General features: G+C 40.2%; 2 protein-coding genes across 6 annotated transcripts in view; both read left to right on the top strand.

The window, feature by feature from the left end:
- The first annotated feature begins 1,155 nt into the window (after window positions 1-1,155).
- Window positions 1,156-6,573, top strand: LOC123766968 (carboxypeptidase B-like). Its single transcript, XM_045756452.2, has 5 exons — window positions 1,156-3,777; window positions 3,886-4,042; window positions 4,707-4,901; window positions 5,074-5,239; window positions 5,505-6,573. The coding sequence occupies exons 1-5, from the start codon at window positions 3,688-3,690 to the stop codon at window positions 6,118-6,120; spliced, it is 1,224 nt and encodes a 407-aa protein (XP_045612408.2). The 5' UTR covers window positions 1,156-3,687; the 3' UTR covers window positions 6,121-6,573.
- A 2,602-nt stretch (window positions 6,574-9,175) lies between these two features.
- The window catches only part of LOC123766779 (transmembrane channel-like protein 7), a 40,869-nt gene continuing 32,818 nt past the window's right edge, over window positions 9,176-17,226 (top strand). Inside the window, exons 1-3 of one of the 5 annotated variants that reach the window (XM_069307584.1) lie at window positions 9,176-9,295; window positions 15,913-16,144; window positions 16,338-16,508. In XM_069307584.1, the coding sequence (XP_069163685.1) occupies window positions 16,093-16,144; window positions 16,338-16,508 (223 nt within the window). In that variant the 5' untranslated portion in view covers window positions 9,176-9,295; window positions 15,913-16,092. Of the gene's footprint in view, window positions 9,296-14,958; window positions 15,040-15,090; window positions 15,357-15,912; window positions 16,145-16,337; window positions 16,509-17,226 lie in introns of those variants that run through there. The other 4 variants (XM_045756147.2, XM_069307585.1, XM_045756145.2 and 1 more) reach the window with 4 other exon arrangements.

Raw genomic sequence — 17,226 nt, 5'->3', positions numbered from 1 at the left:
CAGAGCCGGACGAAGTGTTTGCCAGTGTGCTTAAAGAATGCAAAGAGGAGCTTTGCGAACCATTGTCTATTTAATAAACCATTAGAGTCAGGCAAAGTGCCAGAGTCGTGGAAGATTGCTAATGTGATACCATTTTTCAAGAAAGGGTCACTAGCGTAAAACTATCTGTCAATTAGCTTAACGTCTATTGTGGGAAAGTTACTTGAATCGACAATTGCAAATACCATTCGTCTTTTCTTGAAAAAACGGAAAATTAATCAATTATTCACAACATGCTTTTACAAATTATTAATATCCCGGGGGGATATTAATAGGGTATTAAAAGTATCAACACAGGACAGAACACGAAACAATGGATATAAATTGGATAAGTTTAGATTTAGGAAAGACTTGGGTAAATACTGGTTCAGTAACAGGGTTGTTGATTTGTGGAACCAATTGCCGCGTAACATTGTGGAGGTGGGGTCCCTCGATTGTTTCAAGCACGGGTTGGACAAGTATATGAGTGGGATTGGGTGGTTATAGAATAGGAGCTGCCTCGTATGGGCCAATAGGCCTTCTGCAGTTACCTTTGTTCTTATGTTCTTATGTTCTTATGTAAATGGCAGTTCATGTTTAACAAATTTGCTATCATTTTATTCCAGCATAGTTGAGGTAGTTGATAGTGGTAAGGATTGTGATTGTTGTGTACCTTGACTTTAGCAAAGCTTTTGATACAGTGCCACATGAAAGACTGATTAAAAAGATTAAAAAGAGGCTCACGGTATTGGGGGTGCTATATTAAGTTGGATTACGGCATGGCTATACCTAAGGAAACAAAAAGCTACTATAAATGGGATTAAATCAGAGTGGGAAAATGTAAGTGGAGTGAACATAAGAACAAAGGCAACTGCAGAAGGCCTATTGGCCCATACGAGGCAGCTCCTATTTATAACCACCCAATCCCACTCATATACATGTCCAACCCGCGCTTGAAACAATCGAGGGACCCCACCTCCACAATGTTACACGGCAATTGGTTCCACAAATCAACCCCCCTGTTACTGAACCAGTATTTACCCAAGTCTTTCCTAAATCTAAACTTATCCAATTTATACCCATTGTTTCGTGTTCTGTCTTGTGTTGATACTTTTAATACCCTCAGTATCAGAGTGCCTCAAGGCTCTGTCCTGGGACCTCTGTTATTCATAATATATATCTATATAAATATATATCTATATAAATATATATCTATATCTGTTAGTAGATAGTGGTATGGGAATTGACAGGAAGGAAGGAGGTAATAAAAGCATGTGTTGGAGAAACAAATTGGCAAAATGATCAATTTGGGATGACCTGTCCTGGGACCTCTGCTGTTTATAATATATATAAATGATTTAGATTCAGGTTTGAGTAGCAACATTTGCAAATTTGCCGATGATACAAAAATCGGTAGGGAAATTAATACGGAAGAAGACTCACTATCTCTTCAAGTTGATCTAAATAGGGTTTTGAAATGGTCAAAGGATTGGCAGATGCAGTTTAATGCTGATAAATGTAAAGTTCTGAGGCTAGGTAATGATGATAGAGTTACAAGATACGAGCTAGATGGTGTTGAGATTGCGAATTCGGATTGCGAAAGGGATCTGGGAGTTATGATTAGTAAGAATTTAAAACAAAAGGTTCAATGCATGAATGTTCGTAATAAGGCAAATAGGACACTGGGATTTATTAATCGAAGCGTTAGTAACAAGACACCTGGTGTGGTTCTTCAGCTATATCTGGCTTTGGTTAGGCCCCATTTTGATTATGCAGTTCAGTTTTGGTCGCCGTACTATAGAATGGATATAAGTTCACTTGAACGTGTACAGCGTAGTATGACTAAGTTAATTCCCCAAATTAGAAATCTTTCATATGAAGAAAGATTAACAAAACTTAATTTGCATTCACTTGAAAGGCGAAGAGTTAGGGATGACATAATAGAGGTTTTCAAGTGGGTGAATGGACTTAACAAAGGGGATATTAATAGGGTATTAAAAGTATCAACACAGGACAGAACACGAAACAATGGATATAAATTGGATAAGTTTAGATTTAGGAAAGACTTGGGTAAATACTGGTTCGGTATCAGAGTTGCTGATTTGTGGAACCAATTACAGCATAACGTGGTGGAGGTGGGGGTCCCTCGATTGTTTCAAGCGCGGGTTGAACATGTATATGAGTGGGATTGGGTGGTTATAGTAGGAGCTGCCTCGTATGGGCCAATAGGCCTTCTGCAGTTGCCTTTGTTCTTATGTTCTTATGTTATAAGTTTCCTTCATTATTATGTTGTTATAATAACATAAGGATGAAGGTAACTAACTGTAGAAGGTCTATTGGCCCATACGAGGCATCTCCTATTTATAACCACCCAATCTCATTCATATATATGTCTAACCTACGCTTGAAACAATCAAGGGATCCTACGCCTATTATATTACCTGGTAATTGGTTTCAGAAATCGATAACTCTGTTACCGAACCAGTATTTACCCAGGTCTTTCCTAAATCTGATCATATCCCATTTGTGTCCATAGTTTCGTGTTCTATTTTGTGTTGATATATTTAATACCTTATAAATATCCCCTTTGTAAACACATTCATCCACTTATACACCTCAATCATATCACGCATAACTCTTCGCCATTCTATAGAATGTAAGTAAAGTTTTATAATTAAGTTTTTAAAGTTATTTCATAATTTAATTATACATTAAAGTATGAGGTATGCTTATACTCCCGAGACTAATTACACCTGTCCCTCCCACCTCACCTGAACCCTCCCTTAGCCAATATTAGCTCAGAAATGAACCAAGACATCTTGCACAGCCAAAGAGCACTCAACACATCTACCACTTACGGGCGGGTTATTCATGACCTTACAACCTAATCTACATCAGTCAAGATATCGTCTCCGGTGCTTAGTGTCACCAAAGGGTAAAGGTTTAAGGCTATTTATCACGGTAGCATTTGTTGCATTCTAAGATGTGGCTGCATTTGGCTGCGTTTGGCCTGGTCACCATGGTTGTCCTGGGAGACACAAACATTCAGGTAAGTTGGCTTCCTCGTTGTGTCGAGTTTGTGGGGTTGAAAGCCTGTGCACTCATCTGGATGTGATATTAGGGAGAATAATAGACATTGCTTTTCACCCCCCCCCTCCTCCTTGTAAACGTTCACTCATTACTCCACATAATAATCAGGATTAAGTTTGCCTCTGTATGTATTCTACATTTGCAAATGATTTTTAATTTAATTTGTGTATGAATCTGTATGTATTCTACATATGCAAATAACAATTGAATTTGTGTCCATTGTGTAATAGAGTGGCTAAAATTGAACAGAATGATTTAAGTTGAACCCAACCAATACATATTGGGTTTAAATTTAATTGTCATTGGAAACGATAAGTCACAATAACATGACTGAAGATTTAATGACCAAACACCAGAAAACATTAAATTATTTGTCTTTTCAACAACATAACCATTGTTCAAGTATATTAAACATTCTTTGGGTTGAAAACTTTTAAGGATTATCACTTCACCTCTCTAATTGAATAAACCTAAGAGTATACATGTACACCTGAGAGGTAGGGACCAGCCGTGCGTTGTGGAAAAAATTACCACAACCTTGCAGAGGTTCATCTCACATGTTTATGTACCATGTAACAGATGTGGGGCGTGGATGTTCCCAGGCGGCACCCGGTGCTCAGAGGACTGGACCACCTTGATATTTGGGGTGACGACGCCACCCACACCAACGTAAGTCTGACAATACTCTCTTGCATGCCTCCTCTAAGTGTTTGATAACGAATTAAACATCGTATTTAAGGCGTTGAATAAGCTCGTAACCTTGTATGACCTTTGCAGATTCTGGTTGAGCCGGAAGTGATGCCGTTGGTGCAGCAGTTGCTGGAGGAGTCCCAGATCAACTACTGGGTGGAGGTGGAGGACGTGATGAGTCTGGTGCAGCAGGAGCGCCAGTTCATGAAGGAGGTGAAGAAGAGAACCAGGCGTACCAGAGCAGGTAAGTTAGCGCACTCTGCGCATGTGCCACACTCCCCACCCAGTACCACTCTTCCAAGCTGTAACGTCTTGCTCACTTATATTCTATAACATCTGGCAAATCGGGTCTTCAGGTTATCGTAAAAATATTGCAGCTATATCTTAATATTAATTCTTTTTGTCGGGGACAGGCAGCAAACTTACAACAGTTGACTAACTTCTATTACTGCTAAGTGAAAGGAAACGGATTCCCGTTTATGAGACAATAACGGACTTAAATGAACTAGCGTCCTTTCACCTTGTCACCACATTCCAACATTCTTCTTCCAACAAAGGTCAAATACTTCATATTAGGCCTAATATATGAATAAATACCTACTGTGTAGCTATACATAAAGCTCTAATATATATATTAATTGGTATGAGAAACTATTAAAAATGTGTTAAAATTGATGAATGCGTCTTGGTGATCGGCCGCCGCTTTAACAAACTTAGCTTGAGACTTAGCCACTAGTTATTCCAACTACTTGTCTATTCCAAGTGGTTTAAATTGTTTAAATATGATGCTCAAATCACACGTCGTCATTTTTCACATTTTCTGATGTGTGATTTGGTCTTGATATCAAGATCTTGGATTTTATATTTATTTATATAGTCATTAATAACAGAACCCAACCAATTTGCAGAGCATCCGATGGACTGGGATGTTTACCACGACTTAAAGGACATCGATGAGTTCCTGCGATGGTTGAAGAGAGTTGGAGGCGACATGGTGCAGGTGGTATCAGTTGCCACCACGGAGGAGGGCCGTCAGGTCCTCGTGGTAATGCTTACAGACCCGAGCTCCCCACTACCCAAGAAGAAGGTCTGGCTGGAAGCGGGTAAGAGAGAGTAGCCTAATGGACAAAAGTTGGACCCATGAGTAGCCTAATAGTAGAAGTCACCATTGCATCGTCGATCTTTCATAGTTAACACGATTAAGAGTTCTGAAATAATCATTTCTGCATTTGAGTCTCCGTCTTTTTGTTGTTACTGATTTTTTGTGTGTTTCAGGTATCCATGCTCGCGAATGGATCTCTCCAGCCGTCGCCACATACATTCTGAACCTGTTCGCTACGGACAAGTCTTGGAGAGACCTGCTACAGGTGACGGAGTGGTACGTCGTCCCTGTGGCCAACCCGGACGGTTATCAGTATACCTTCACCACTGATAGAGCCAGGTCAGTCAGCCAACACCCTGTACATTAAACATTGGCATAGTACACACACACGCCAATACACATGAAAACAGTTGTGGGTCACGTTTCACTGGTAATGTTTGTGATTCGCAATGAAGCTAACTAAAATTCGAGATATATTTCCGTAATGAATTATATGAACTAATAACTTATAACATAACTTCATGAATAATTTGCTACTCTACTAGATTAAGTAGTAGATTATGCAGAAATTAACATTATTTCCTTTATATATCTACTTTTTTAGGCTCTGGAGAAAGAACCGCGCAAACAATCATTCGGACTGCATAGGAGTGGATCTGAATCGTAACTGGAACACACACTGGGGCGTCGGTGCGTCAGCCAACCCTTGCAGTGAAACCTACAAAGGCCTCTTTCCTTTCAGTGAACCCGAGACCCAAGGCCTCCAGGCCATGATGAAAGCAACTGACATTGATCTCTTTATTAGTCTCCACAGTTACGGCCAGTCTGTTCTATATCCTTATGGATGGACGAAGAACAGCCCAGCCAACGTTAAGCAACTCCAGCACCTGGCTACGATGTTCGTCAATGCTGTGCGCGCTACGTCTCATGAACAAATTAATTATAATATGGGAGGCGCAGCACAACTGTACGGCCTGGCCTCAGGAGCCACAGATGACTGGGTGTATGAGGCGCTCAATGTTTCCTTATCTTATACTATTGAGTTGCCTGACAGAGGGAGATACGGATTCATGCTTTCGGAGAAGCACATCAGTAGTACTGCGGTGGAGACAGCGGAGGGTCTCAAGTGTATGGTGGGCTACATCACCGGCACTGAACACCAATGTGCCAATAATAAAAAAGTATCATGGTATAGTGCATTGTACTCTTTGTTTTGGTAGAAATAATGAGTAATATATATTATTTCTAATCGGCAATTTATATTATTTCTAATACAAATATAAATCGGCAATTTATATTATAAATTTATTGTTATTTTATTCAATTGTTTGGACCTTTAAATCCTGTTAACGAATCCAACTTATATAGTTTTTATGCTAAAGTTTCCTTCAAACACAGGTCTTGATGACAGTGTTAGACCACGAAGAAAAAATTGAAATAGGAATTTTAATAATACATTTAATAATACATCTTCAGCCACGTTATTGTGATTCAATAACTGCCCAGTACTGTACAAAGTAAACTATGCTTAATTTACACTGTACGTGTGTCTTATATAACCAGTGTTTAACGATCTTTTAAAGATACTGAAGAATACTGTCACTGTGATGTGCTACATCTGTTGTGGAATTTGGTCAGCGCCTATCAGTGCTCATACCAACAGATGCTGGGCCTTTTATTCCACTGTACACGAATTTATAATAAAATTATTGCTAATACAAATGTTTATATTTTCCTACTGGGTTCTTCTTGATCAGTGAGCTAACTTGTCCTAGTCAGCACTAGTTATATGTTGATAAATATTTAGCAGCTAATTGTTAAACATTCGTATATTTTACTTGCTTCCTTCATTCCTGCCAACCCTTTCTGCTCGGTCTATAACTTTCTAAAGAATTTAGGCTTTATTTACCTGAATTTAACTGAAGACTACATTTGCAAATTTCCAATCTTGGGGACCACCTATCCCTTCGACTCTGAATAGATGAGACGTTATAATTGAGGATAAAAGAGCAGCCACCACTGAATACTTTACGTCAATGACACTAGAGATTAGACAACATCCCACTATCCACACAAATGTTTGCAGCAGGAGTGAATTAAGGGATATCCCCATAACATGCGATATAATCAGGAAAAGCATTGACAAACTGAAAGATTCAAAAGCTCCAGGTGTGGACGGAATTCAATCCAAAGTCATTCCTACAGGTGAACTATGTATACCACTGAAACTCCTTTTTAGAAAATCTCTGGACCAAGTGATAGTTCCCCTAGACTGGAAATATGCACATGCTACCCCTATTTTCATTAAAAGCAGAAAGAGCTCAGCAAAAGCTACCGTCCGCTCAGTTTGAACTCGCATATCTGCAAGCTCATTGAGAGAATCCTAAGGGAGGGTATCATTCACCAGTCAAGTAAATGCAGTAAAATCATCTCAACATGTCTTTGTTAAAAATAAATCATGCTTTACAAACCTATTCTCATTTTTGGAAACGGTAACACTGGCTATTCGGGCAGGACTCCCAGTAGATGCGAACACTCCGATAAAGTTTTTGACAAGGTACCACGTGAAAGACTAGCAAGGAAAGTACAAGCACGAGGAATAAATAGTATAAGACTAGAATCGTTAATGGTTAAAACAAAGAAAGCAAAGGGCCGTCCTAAACGGAAAAGAATCTGACTAGAGAAATGTGGTGAGTGGGGGGTATCACACGCTTCCATTTTGGGGACAACCCTTTTGTCATACATCAATGCAACAGATGAGAATATTATAAACTACATCAAATTTGCATATGACAGATTTATCATAAAGTTGGAAGTGACAATGCTATTAAGGCCTTACAAAGAGATCTACACGACCTCCAGAAATGTTCAGAAGACTGGCAAATGCTTTTTAATGCATTTGATGTGATGCACATGCAAGGTTTTGCAAATGCAAAACCTTGCATATGCATCACAAGATGCATCACAATTACCAAATCAAGAACTTTACCTTGCAGCAGATTGATGAGGAAAAGGACCTTGCAGTCAGAATCCAATAATTACTGGAAGTTGTACACGTGAGGGCTGCAGTAAAAAAAAACCATGCAAACTAAATCCTAGTAATAAGTCAAGCGAACCTTTGACTTCAAGGAAAAGAAGGTAGTTACACAACTGTATAAATCTCCGGTGCAACAATTCAATAATCACTTGAATTATTGTATCCAAGCAATGAGTACATGTTTTCTCTTTCACAAAGTTGACACATTGTGTACTTGACATTTGGGTTTTGAGAAAGCTGCCAGATACGTCTATATCCCAGGCGTATTCTAGCCACAGGAATTTATTTTCAAATCTGTTTTCTTTAGCAGCTAAAACATTCATTCGAATATCACTGACTATTTTATGGGTGTCACTGCTATGTGCGTTCAATGCCAGGAGTGCACTCTGCGAGTCACAGTATATAAGTCCACTGCCTTTGTCTTAAAAATTCAGTGGCAAGGTATATGCCTCCAAGTTCGGTTTGAGTTGTACTTGCCCAGTACTTGCGCTTCATTGCTGTATGTACGAGAGAAGATTGTTCAAATATATTACATGCACATCCGGTACATCGTCCACCTTCTACAGAACCAGTTGGCAGGAACGGTTGAGGGCCACAGGCCTAACAATACTGCAAACTAGACATGACACACATGCGATCCGATCAATTTTGTCAAATGGTCAGATGTAGCACTAACAAGGAGCAACGGGTTCAAGCCACAATGTAGGACAGAAAACAGGAGATGCTTTTCACCCATAGGGTTGTAAACCCGTGGAACTGCCTACCCGCTGAAACCGTAAACGCAAAAGCGGCTGCGTTTTAAAATTCATCTGGAAAAGATCATCAGGGTAAATGGGGGACCTTTGACAAGCTGCCGGCTTCCTGTCCTCATCGAGGCCAATACTAGTATTAGTGGCCCTCAGGTGAAATGACAGGGCTGATTTCATCTAAACTTTCAAAATACTGAATAATTTGGAGGATATTGACCAAGACCACTTCTTTAAGAGGTCAGATGTAACACGATCAAGGAGCAAAGATTTCAAGTTTAACAAGACTCAATTTAGGACAGAAAACAGGAGATGCTTTTTCACCCACAGAGTTATAAACCATGGAACTGCCTACCTGCCGATGCTGTTAATGTCAAAACACTGCCTAATTTGTTTCTATAAAATCACTAACACAAATGAAAAGTACCTTCGACAAGCCGCCAGGTTCCTGTCCTCGTCGTGGCCACTAAAGAGATAGTAGCCCTCAGGTAAATTCAGGTGACTTGCAAGCAGGGGAACGCAAGCATCAGCTGTCTGGTGTGGCGAGGGCGTCAGCTGACTGTAGCATCAGCTGAGTAGCGCGTCAGCTGTTTGTGCGGGTGTCTGGGCTGAGTATGTTGTGGTGTAGTATGTTATCCTGGTGTGGTATGTTATCCTGGTGTGGTATGTTATCCTGGTGTGGTATGTTATCCTGGTGTAGTATGTTATCCTGGTGTGGTGAGTGGTGGCTATACCGTGCTGCTCTAGTATTAGTTACGGTGCCGTATTAATATTATACCGCTCAACCGCTCAACTTGCCCGAAACGCATTGCGTAATAGTGGCTTTAGGCATTGTATGTACTAGCTCTATCTATATATCAATCCATTAATGTAACATCACTTGTATGTATGTACCTTACCTGAATAAACATATTTATTTATTTATTTATTATGTTCATAGCTAGTATTATGTTGAGATACAAGACACTCCGTACATTGACAACATCGCACACTAATATTTTGACCACTTCGGACACCAGCTTTAGACGTTTCGCATATGTGTACGTGTTCCATATTAAAACGACAATATAATGCTATTAACAATTAAAATCTTCTATTTAACAGGCATATAGTTATTAAATGAAGTTTATTGATGTAATAGACATAATCCGGAGTTGGTAAGGACGCCGCCCGCCAGCGTAAACACAACACACCCGAATGCCCACAAACACGATACAACGCACAAAACACAACACTTCTGTCAGTTTTTGGATAAACTCCTTTTATATTTATTATGTGAGAGTTATACATGTATAAAATGATAACTATTATAGGTAAGCGCCTAATATTTAATATTAATCAATAAAAAAGAAGTCAGAAGCCACACGCCTGTCTGTACATGTCTTTTGTGTAAAAGTATTTTGGGCGCTCATGTACTTGTGCGCTAGCTGGCGTTCACAACTGTTCTCGCCTACAAGCATTAGAATTAAACAAACATTTATTTTTTCATTTATATACAAGAAGAGAAGGCTACCCTTGAGTCTGTAATATTCATCTGATCACTGGTCTCCCATTTGGTCCTCATTGCTTTATCTTACTATTATTGAATGTCAATAACCGTATTATGCAATTTCAATTTCTTCTATTTCTTTCTTTATTATGCACCCCATACCCATCCCGTGGGCGGTGGTGTAAAGGATTACAGAGGCACATAATCAGTTCAGGAACTGAACCCTCTAGTTCGTTTAGCTAAGCAAATAACAATGTTTGACGCTAGTTACAAAATTATTAATGTTGTATACACATGTACACACACTCATACATATATATATATTTATATATATATATATATATATATATATATATATATATATATATATATATATATATATATATATATATATATATGTATAATATATATATATATATATATATATATATATATATATATATATATATATATATATATATACTCTGTAGGGTAAGGCAGGTCCTAGTCAATAACGGCTTTTCCAATGGTTTCATCGAAGACATCATAAGAAGGAAAGTGAAAAGCCATGCAACCTCTGAAGAGACAACTAACACAACACCTATACCCCCTATTAGACTATTTTACAGGAACTTCTTTTCCACAGCTCATAAAACGGAGGAAAGGGTCCTGAAAGATATTGTTAATAGAAACGTTATCCCTACAGACAAAAATCAGAGGATACAACTGACGATTTACTATAAAACCAGAAAAACGGCCAGCCTACTCATGAGAAACTCTCCAGACACAAAACAGAACGCTTTAAAAGAGACTAACGTCGTCTATGCCTTCAAATGCCCACTTGGGGACTGTAAGCTCCAAAAAACCCAGTATATAGGCAAGACAACAACATCTCTTTCTAGGCGTTTAACGATGCATAAGCAACAGGGCTCCATTAAGGAACATATAATCTCTTCCCATAACCAAACCATCGCCAGAGAAATCCTAGTAAACAACACAGAAATCATCGATAGATACAGCGATAGCAGGCGGCTTGACGTTTGCGAGGCACTACACATCAAGAAGTCAACACCAGCAATCAACAGCCAATTATTGCACAACTATATTCTACCCACCTCAAGACTCCGCTCCAATATAGAAGCATCAAGAAATATGGACCAATAGGCTTTCTACAAACACTTCTATTCAATACCCATTGTTTCTGTTCTGTCTTGTGTTGATACTTTTAATACCCTATTAATATCCCCTCCTGTTCTGTCTTGTGTTAATGCCACATCACCCTTCCCACCTCACTCAAATGTAGATATAATATCAGAGAGACGTAAGTTCTAATCAGTTATATATATATACGTATACATATATACATACACATACATATTTAATCACCTACACAAATACACACATCAATAATCTTTGTGTCACAGGTGATCAACAAGAGGCTCACAACAGTCACTATAAAAGGCACTTTGCATCTATAGTGAGTCACACAGTTACTAGTCTTGCTGCAAACCCACCCAACTGGGCGGCAGCTTTACAGTCATGTGCTCCACACCCACCCAACTGGGCGGCAGTTTTACAGTCATGTGCATGCATTACCAACAGTAAGCAAATTTTGGATTCTTCGCTAAGATTTCGGGCAGCATATCATTATGAATGAAGTACTTACACATTTCATTATGCAACTTTAATAAAGTTGTCCTTCAGCCTTTTGTAGTGTTCAGCTACCCTTATCTTCTGTATGTTCCTCACATTACCAGTATACACAAACATTGACATGTAGGGATAGAGACTCTCAGGTAAGTTAGTAATTTAAATGCACAGTAGCAGTCCTAGGCGTTCAATCCCCGACCGCCGTCCAAGTGGTTTGGCACCATTCCTCCCCATCCCATCCCAAATCCTTATCCTGATCCCTTCCCAGTGTTAAATAGTTGTAATATATATATATATATATATATATATATATATATATATATATATATATATATATATATATATATATATATATATATATATTTATATATATATAATTATACCAGTATAATCTAATAATATATACTGGTCTAATAAAATAATTAGACCAGTTAATACTCTCACTCGTTCTGTTAGGATATGTTAGCTTGATAAAACTGACTGTTCATTGTTGAGAAATGTGTTAACAAACAATATATCTGACGTTATCAAGACTGTAGCTTGCTTAGCAAAAGGAACTTTTTTTAAATTTGGGTTCAGTTTAACTACCGCTCAATGGATGAGTAATTGGGGCATAATAAAGGAACTAAGCTGATAAAATGAAAGATGGGAAAACAACATTAGAGAGATAAACTCGAGAGATGTTTCATGTTACATGGAAATGGCCCGGGTACAGGCCCAGAAATGGCCCTGGTATAGGCAGAGAAAGGGCCCGGGTACAGGCAGAGAAAGGGCCCGGGTACAGGCCCAGAAAGGGCCCGGGTACAGGCCCAGAAAGGGCCCGGGTACAGTCCCAGAAGGGGCCCGGGTACAGGCCCAGAAAGGGCCCTGGTACAGGCCCAGAAAGGGCCCTGGTACAAGCCCAGAAAGGGCCCAGGTACAGGCCCAGAAAGGGCCCGGGTACAGGCCCTGAAAGGGCCCGGGTACAAGCCCAGAAAGGGCCCGGGTACAGGCCCAGAAAGGGCCCCGGTACAGGCCCAGAAAGGGCCCTGGTACAAGCCCAGAAAGGGCCCGGGTACAGGCCCAGAAAGGGCCCGGGTACAGGCCCAGAAAGGGCCCGGGTACAGGCCCAGAAAGGGCCCGGGTACAGGCCCAGAAAGGGCCCGGGTACAGGCCCAGAAAGGGCCCCGGTACAGGCCCAGAAAGGACCCCGGTACAGGCCCAGAAAGGGCCCCGGTACAGGCCCAGAAAGGGCCCGGGTACAGGCCCAGAAAGGGCCCGGGTACAGGCCCAGAAAGGGCCCGGGTACAGGCCCAGAAAGGGCCCGGGTACAGGCCCAGAAAGGGCTCGGGTACAGGCCCAGAAAGGGCTCGGGTACAGGCCCAGAAAGGCCCCGGGTACAGGCCCAGAAAGGGCCCGGGTACAGGCCCAGAAAGGGCCCGGGTACAGGCCCAGAAAGGGCCCGGGTACAGGCCCAGAAAGGGCCCGGGTACAGGCCCAGAAAGGGCCCGGGTACAGGCCCGGAAAGGGCCCGGGTACAGGCCCGGAAAGGGCCCGGGTACAGGCCCGGAAAGGGCCCGGGTACAGGCCCAGAAAGGGCCCGGGTACAGGCCCGGAAAGGGCCCGGGTACAGGACCGGAAATGGCCCGGGTACAGGCCCAGAAATGGCCCGGGTACAGGCCCAGAAAGGGCCCGGGTACAGGCCCAGAAAGGGCCCGGGTACAGGCCCAGAAAGGGCCCGGGTACAGGCCCAGATGGGCCCGGGTACAGGCCCAGAAAGGGCCCGGGTACAGGCCCAGAAAGGGCCCGGGTACAGGCCCAGATGGGCCCGGGTACAGGCCCAGAAAGGGCCCGGGTACAGGCCCAGAAAGGGCCCGGGTACAGGCCCAGAAGGGGCCCGGGTACAGGCCCAGAAGGGGCCCGGGTACAGGCCCAGAAGGGGCCCAGGTACAGGCCCAGAAGGGGCCCGGGTACAGGCCCAGAAGGGGCCCGGGTACAGGCCCAGAAGGGGCCCGGGTACAGCAGACTTCTAGATGTTACCACTGCTAGGCTTAGGTTCGGCTACAAGTACCTCTGGGAGTTTGTAACATCTGCTGATGTAGATTGGACTAAATGTAAACTCTGTCAGCAGAACTATTCGCTTACTTTGCGCCATTATATAATGGAATGTGAAAAAATCACGGAATTTAGGGATAACACCATCAATAGTGTCCAAGAAATGTGTAAGTACTTCATTCATAATGATGTGCTGCTCGAAATCTTAGCGAAGTATCCAAAATTTGCTTACTGTAGGTAATGCTGCACATAACTGTAAAGCTGCCGCCCAGTTGGATGGGTGTGGAGCAAATGACTGTAAAGCTGCCGCCCAGTTGGGTGGGTGTGCAGCAAGACTAGTAACTGTGTGACTCACCATAGTTGTAAAGTGCCTTGTATAGTGACTGTTGTGAGCCTCTTATTGATCACTTGTGACACAAAGATTATTGATGTGTGTATTTGTGTAGGTGATTAGATATGTATGTGCATGTATATATGTATACGTATATATATATATATATATGTACATGTATGTATGAGAGTGTGTACATGTATATATATAATATTAATAATTTTATAACTAGCGTCACAAATTGTTATTTGCTTAGCTAAACGAACTAGAGGGTTCAGTTCCTGAACCGATTATGTGCCTCTGTAATCCTTTACACCACCGCCCACGGGATAGGTATGGGGTGCATAATAAAGAAAGAAATAGAATTGAATTGGTCTGATTAAGACTTTATGACTATGTAATCTATGTTTTGCTCCACTACTTACTGGTTGAGTATGGGGTGCATAACAAATAATAGCCTCCTTCGGGGGCGCCTTGTTTCTAAACGTGTTAGTCTTAAATCCTTTAATCTCAAATCTTGCTACAATGTACCTCTTAATATATGTTATGTACTCTCGCAACCCAATGTACCTTCTTGTATATAAATAGATTTCAACTGTAAGGGGGTATGGTTTGCACCTTGTTATTCTAATAATGGATAAATAATTCTAATAATGGAAGCGCTAATTATATGAACAAATGCCATGTATTTATTCCGATGATAACAACAGCGAACACAAACCAGCGCATATACGAACGGAATGGTTTGTATGTACAAACTTCTCAGTGAACGAAGTTGTTTCTAGCCCGGTATCCGAAATTGCAGTATACGACTTGACCAGTCCCCTTATGTTGTGTTTATTTAGAGTGTGGCAGATCCAAGCTTACCTTCTCGTACGAAATACTACTGACCACTATTTTAAAGCATATCTAACTATATAATTTAGTTTTTAAACTGGAAATACAATGAAAAGTTGATGGCCTTACGACTTTAGAACACTTACAAATTGGACAAGACAGGTCTTACCTCATCTAGACCCATAAAATACTGAACAAATTGAAAGATATTAAATCTAGATCACTTCTCGAAAGATTCAGTGTCACTCACACAATAAGGCAACAGCCTTATTGTTAGGAAGCCACAAGATACAGCCCTTTCCCAGGAGTAATTAGGACAAGTTCTTGTATACCCTTACATTGGCCCCAGTAATGTAAATCTTTGAGCTTCTATATTTGTCTCCATTTTTTGTTCACGTTATGCCCGAAACGCTCAGCATTTTAGTACCTTTAGGCTTTGTACTTGTAAAATTTACAGCTTCCAAATATAATATAATAATTGTCAATCATTTTACATTTTTAATAACAATGAATGTTATTTTATTTCATGTAGTTTTAAGGATTGCCTCATTAAGCTTGTACAGTATACTATATTTTTTTCTTAATTTTAGTTATGCCGAAAAAGGCTCTGCATATTAGTGGCTTTAGGCACTGTAATGTACTTATGTTTCTTGAATAAACCAATTGGTCATGTATTGCTTTTATGAATGTACTCTTTTTCTAAATATATATTATCATTATCAATACAGCATATGGCCTGCCACTCTAACCAAAGTGACTTATGATACACAGAATACCGAGATAAGACAAGTGTGTTGGCACGATTAACCTTATCACAAATGTGTAATAAACTCTTGATATTTTAGACAGGGATAAGAGTATTATTTTTTTTTTTACTTGATTACAGTATTTATGTTTTCCACTCTCCAGAGGTTGCTGCTTGCTGGTGCTAATAAATGATAACTGTTGACTTGGCTGACTTGGGCTACACTTGCTCATGTATGTCAAGGGATTCATTGCAAAGTGCTTTATATTGTGATACTAGATGCTATAGGAACTCTACGTTTTCAAGAGCAGTTCATGTTACTGGTTGTATGAGCAATATCCAGAATGGCTTCTCAAACTGAAACTGTAGAAGTGGAAAATATCCCACTGAATCCAAGTAAGTACTGTACATTTGTTTAGTTTAAATTTCTGTGGGTTAGTGAAGTAACATAAATTTTGAAGTGGCTTTGTATTTGCATGAGGCATATTTCTATTATGGTAGAATATAATCTTGAGTACAGCATATTAGGACCATGCCTGATTCTAGGCAATAATTTGTTTGGAAATTACATGGTGCTGAATATTTTCAGTCAATGGTGATCAAACAAGCTCCAGTGATGATGACCACAGCCGTGTTAACCTACGTCGAGCTCGCACCGACGTTCACCTTAGGCAGCGGCTGAGCCGTGACTCTACAAAATACCACTCGTACAGTGGACGAGAACGGAGGGTGCACTACATGCTCCCATCCCAGCATGAAGGTATGGGGGAAGTGTTGTGAGCTCCTTTAGCATAGAAGGTAATGCTTATTCTAAATTAAAGCTCAAGATATTATTTTTATTTAATGTAATTGAACTTATAATATTAGCAGTTGGATACATTTGCATTCAGTGATCCATTAATTAACTCCACTTAACATGCCTATCAAAGCCTGTACACAGAAAATTCCATTAAAGGGGTCTTGACCAGTGAACAGATTTTCTGGTGCACAACAAAGAAAATTTATTCAGTAGTTGCTGTATACAGTATATGGTTATTTCAGGGTAAATTGTAAATTAAGATAACACTTGGTGTTGCATATTTTTGTTAATTTTGCATTCAGGAATTCAAAATGGATTTACGTGTTGAGGACATTCAGTATATAGAATGAATGGTAAATATGAAGTAAACTCATATTTAACACTTATTGCCATATTTAAGATATGGCAATAATGTACACATGAACTCACTGTCATCCAACATTGAATTGAAGTTTTGCCAGTTATGTTTATTAAGTTGAATCTAAAACAATACAATAATATTTAGATGTTAATTTTTTGTACAATTTGTAAATCAATTTGTATCTGCAGAATTTGTTGCCAAATTTTTAATGAGCATTCTATTTAGTGGCAGTATGATGGCTTGATGCTTCGTGTTATAGCATTCTAATAAGGAAGCTCACTTATCAACAGCTATTGTACTCTATATATATATATAACA

Source organism: Procambarus clarkii, chromosome 60 (assembly GCF_040958095.1).
Source record: "Procambarus clarkii isolate CNS0578487 chromosome 60, FALCON_Pclarkii_2.0, whole genome shotgun sequence".
Lineage (NCBI taxonomy): Eukaryota > Metazoa > Arthropoda > Malacostraca > Decapoda > Cambaridae > Procambarus > Procambarus clarkii.
The sequence above is the reverse complement of the archived record's forward strand: the minus strand, read 5'-3'. Positions and strand labels throughout refer to the sequence as shown.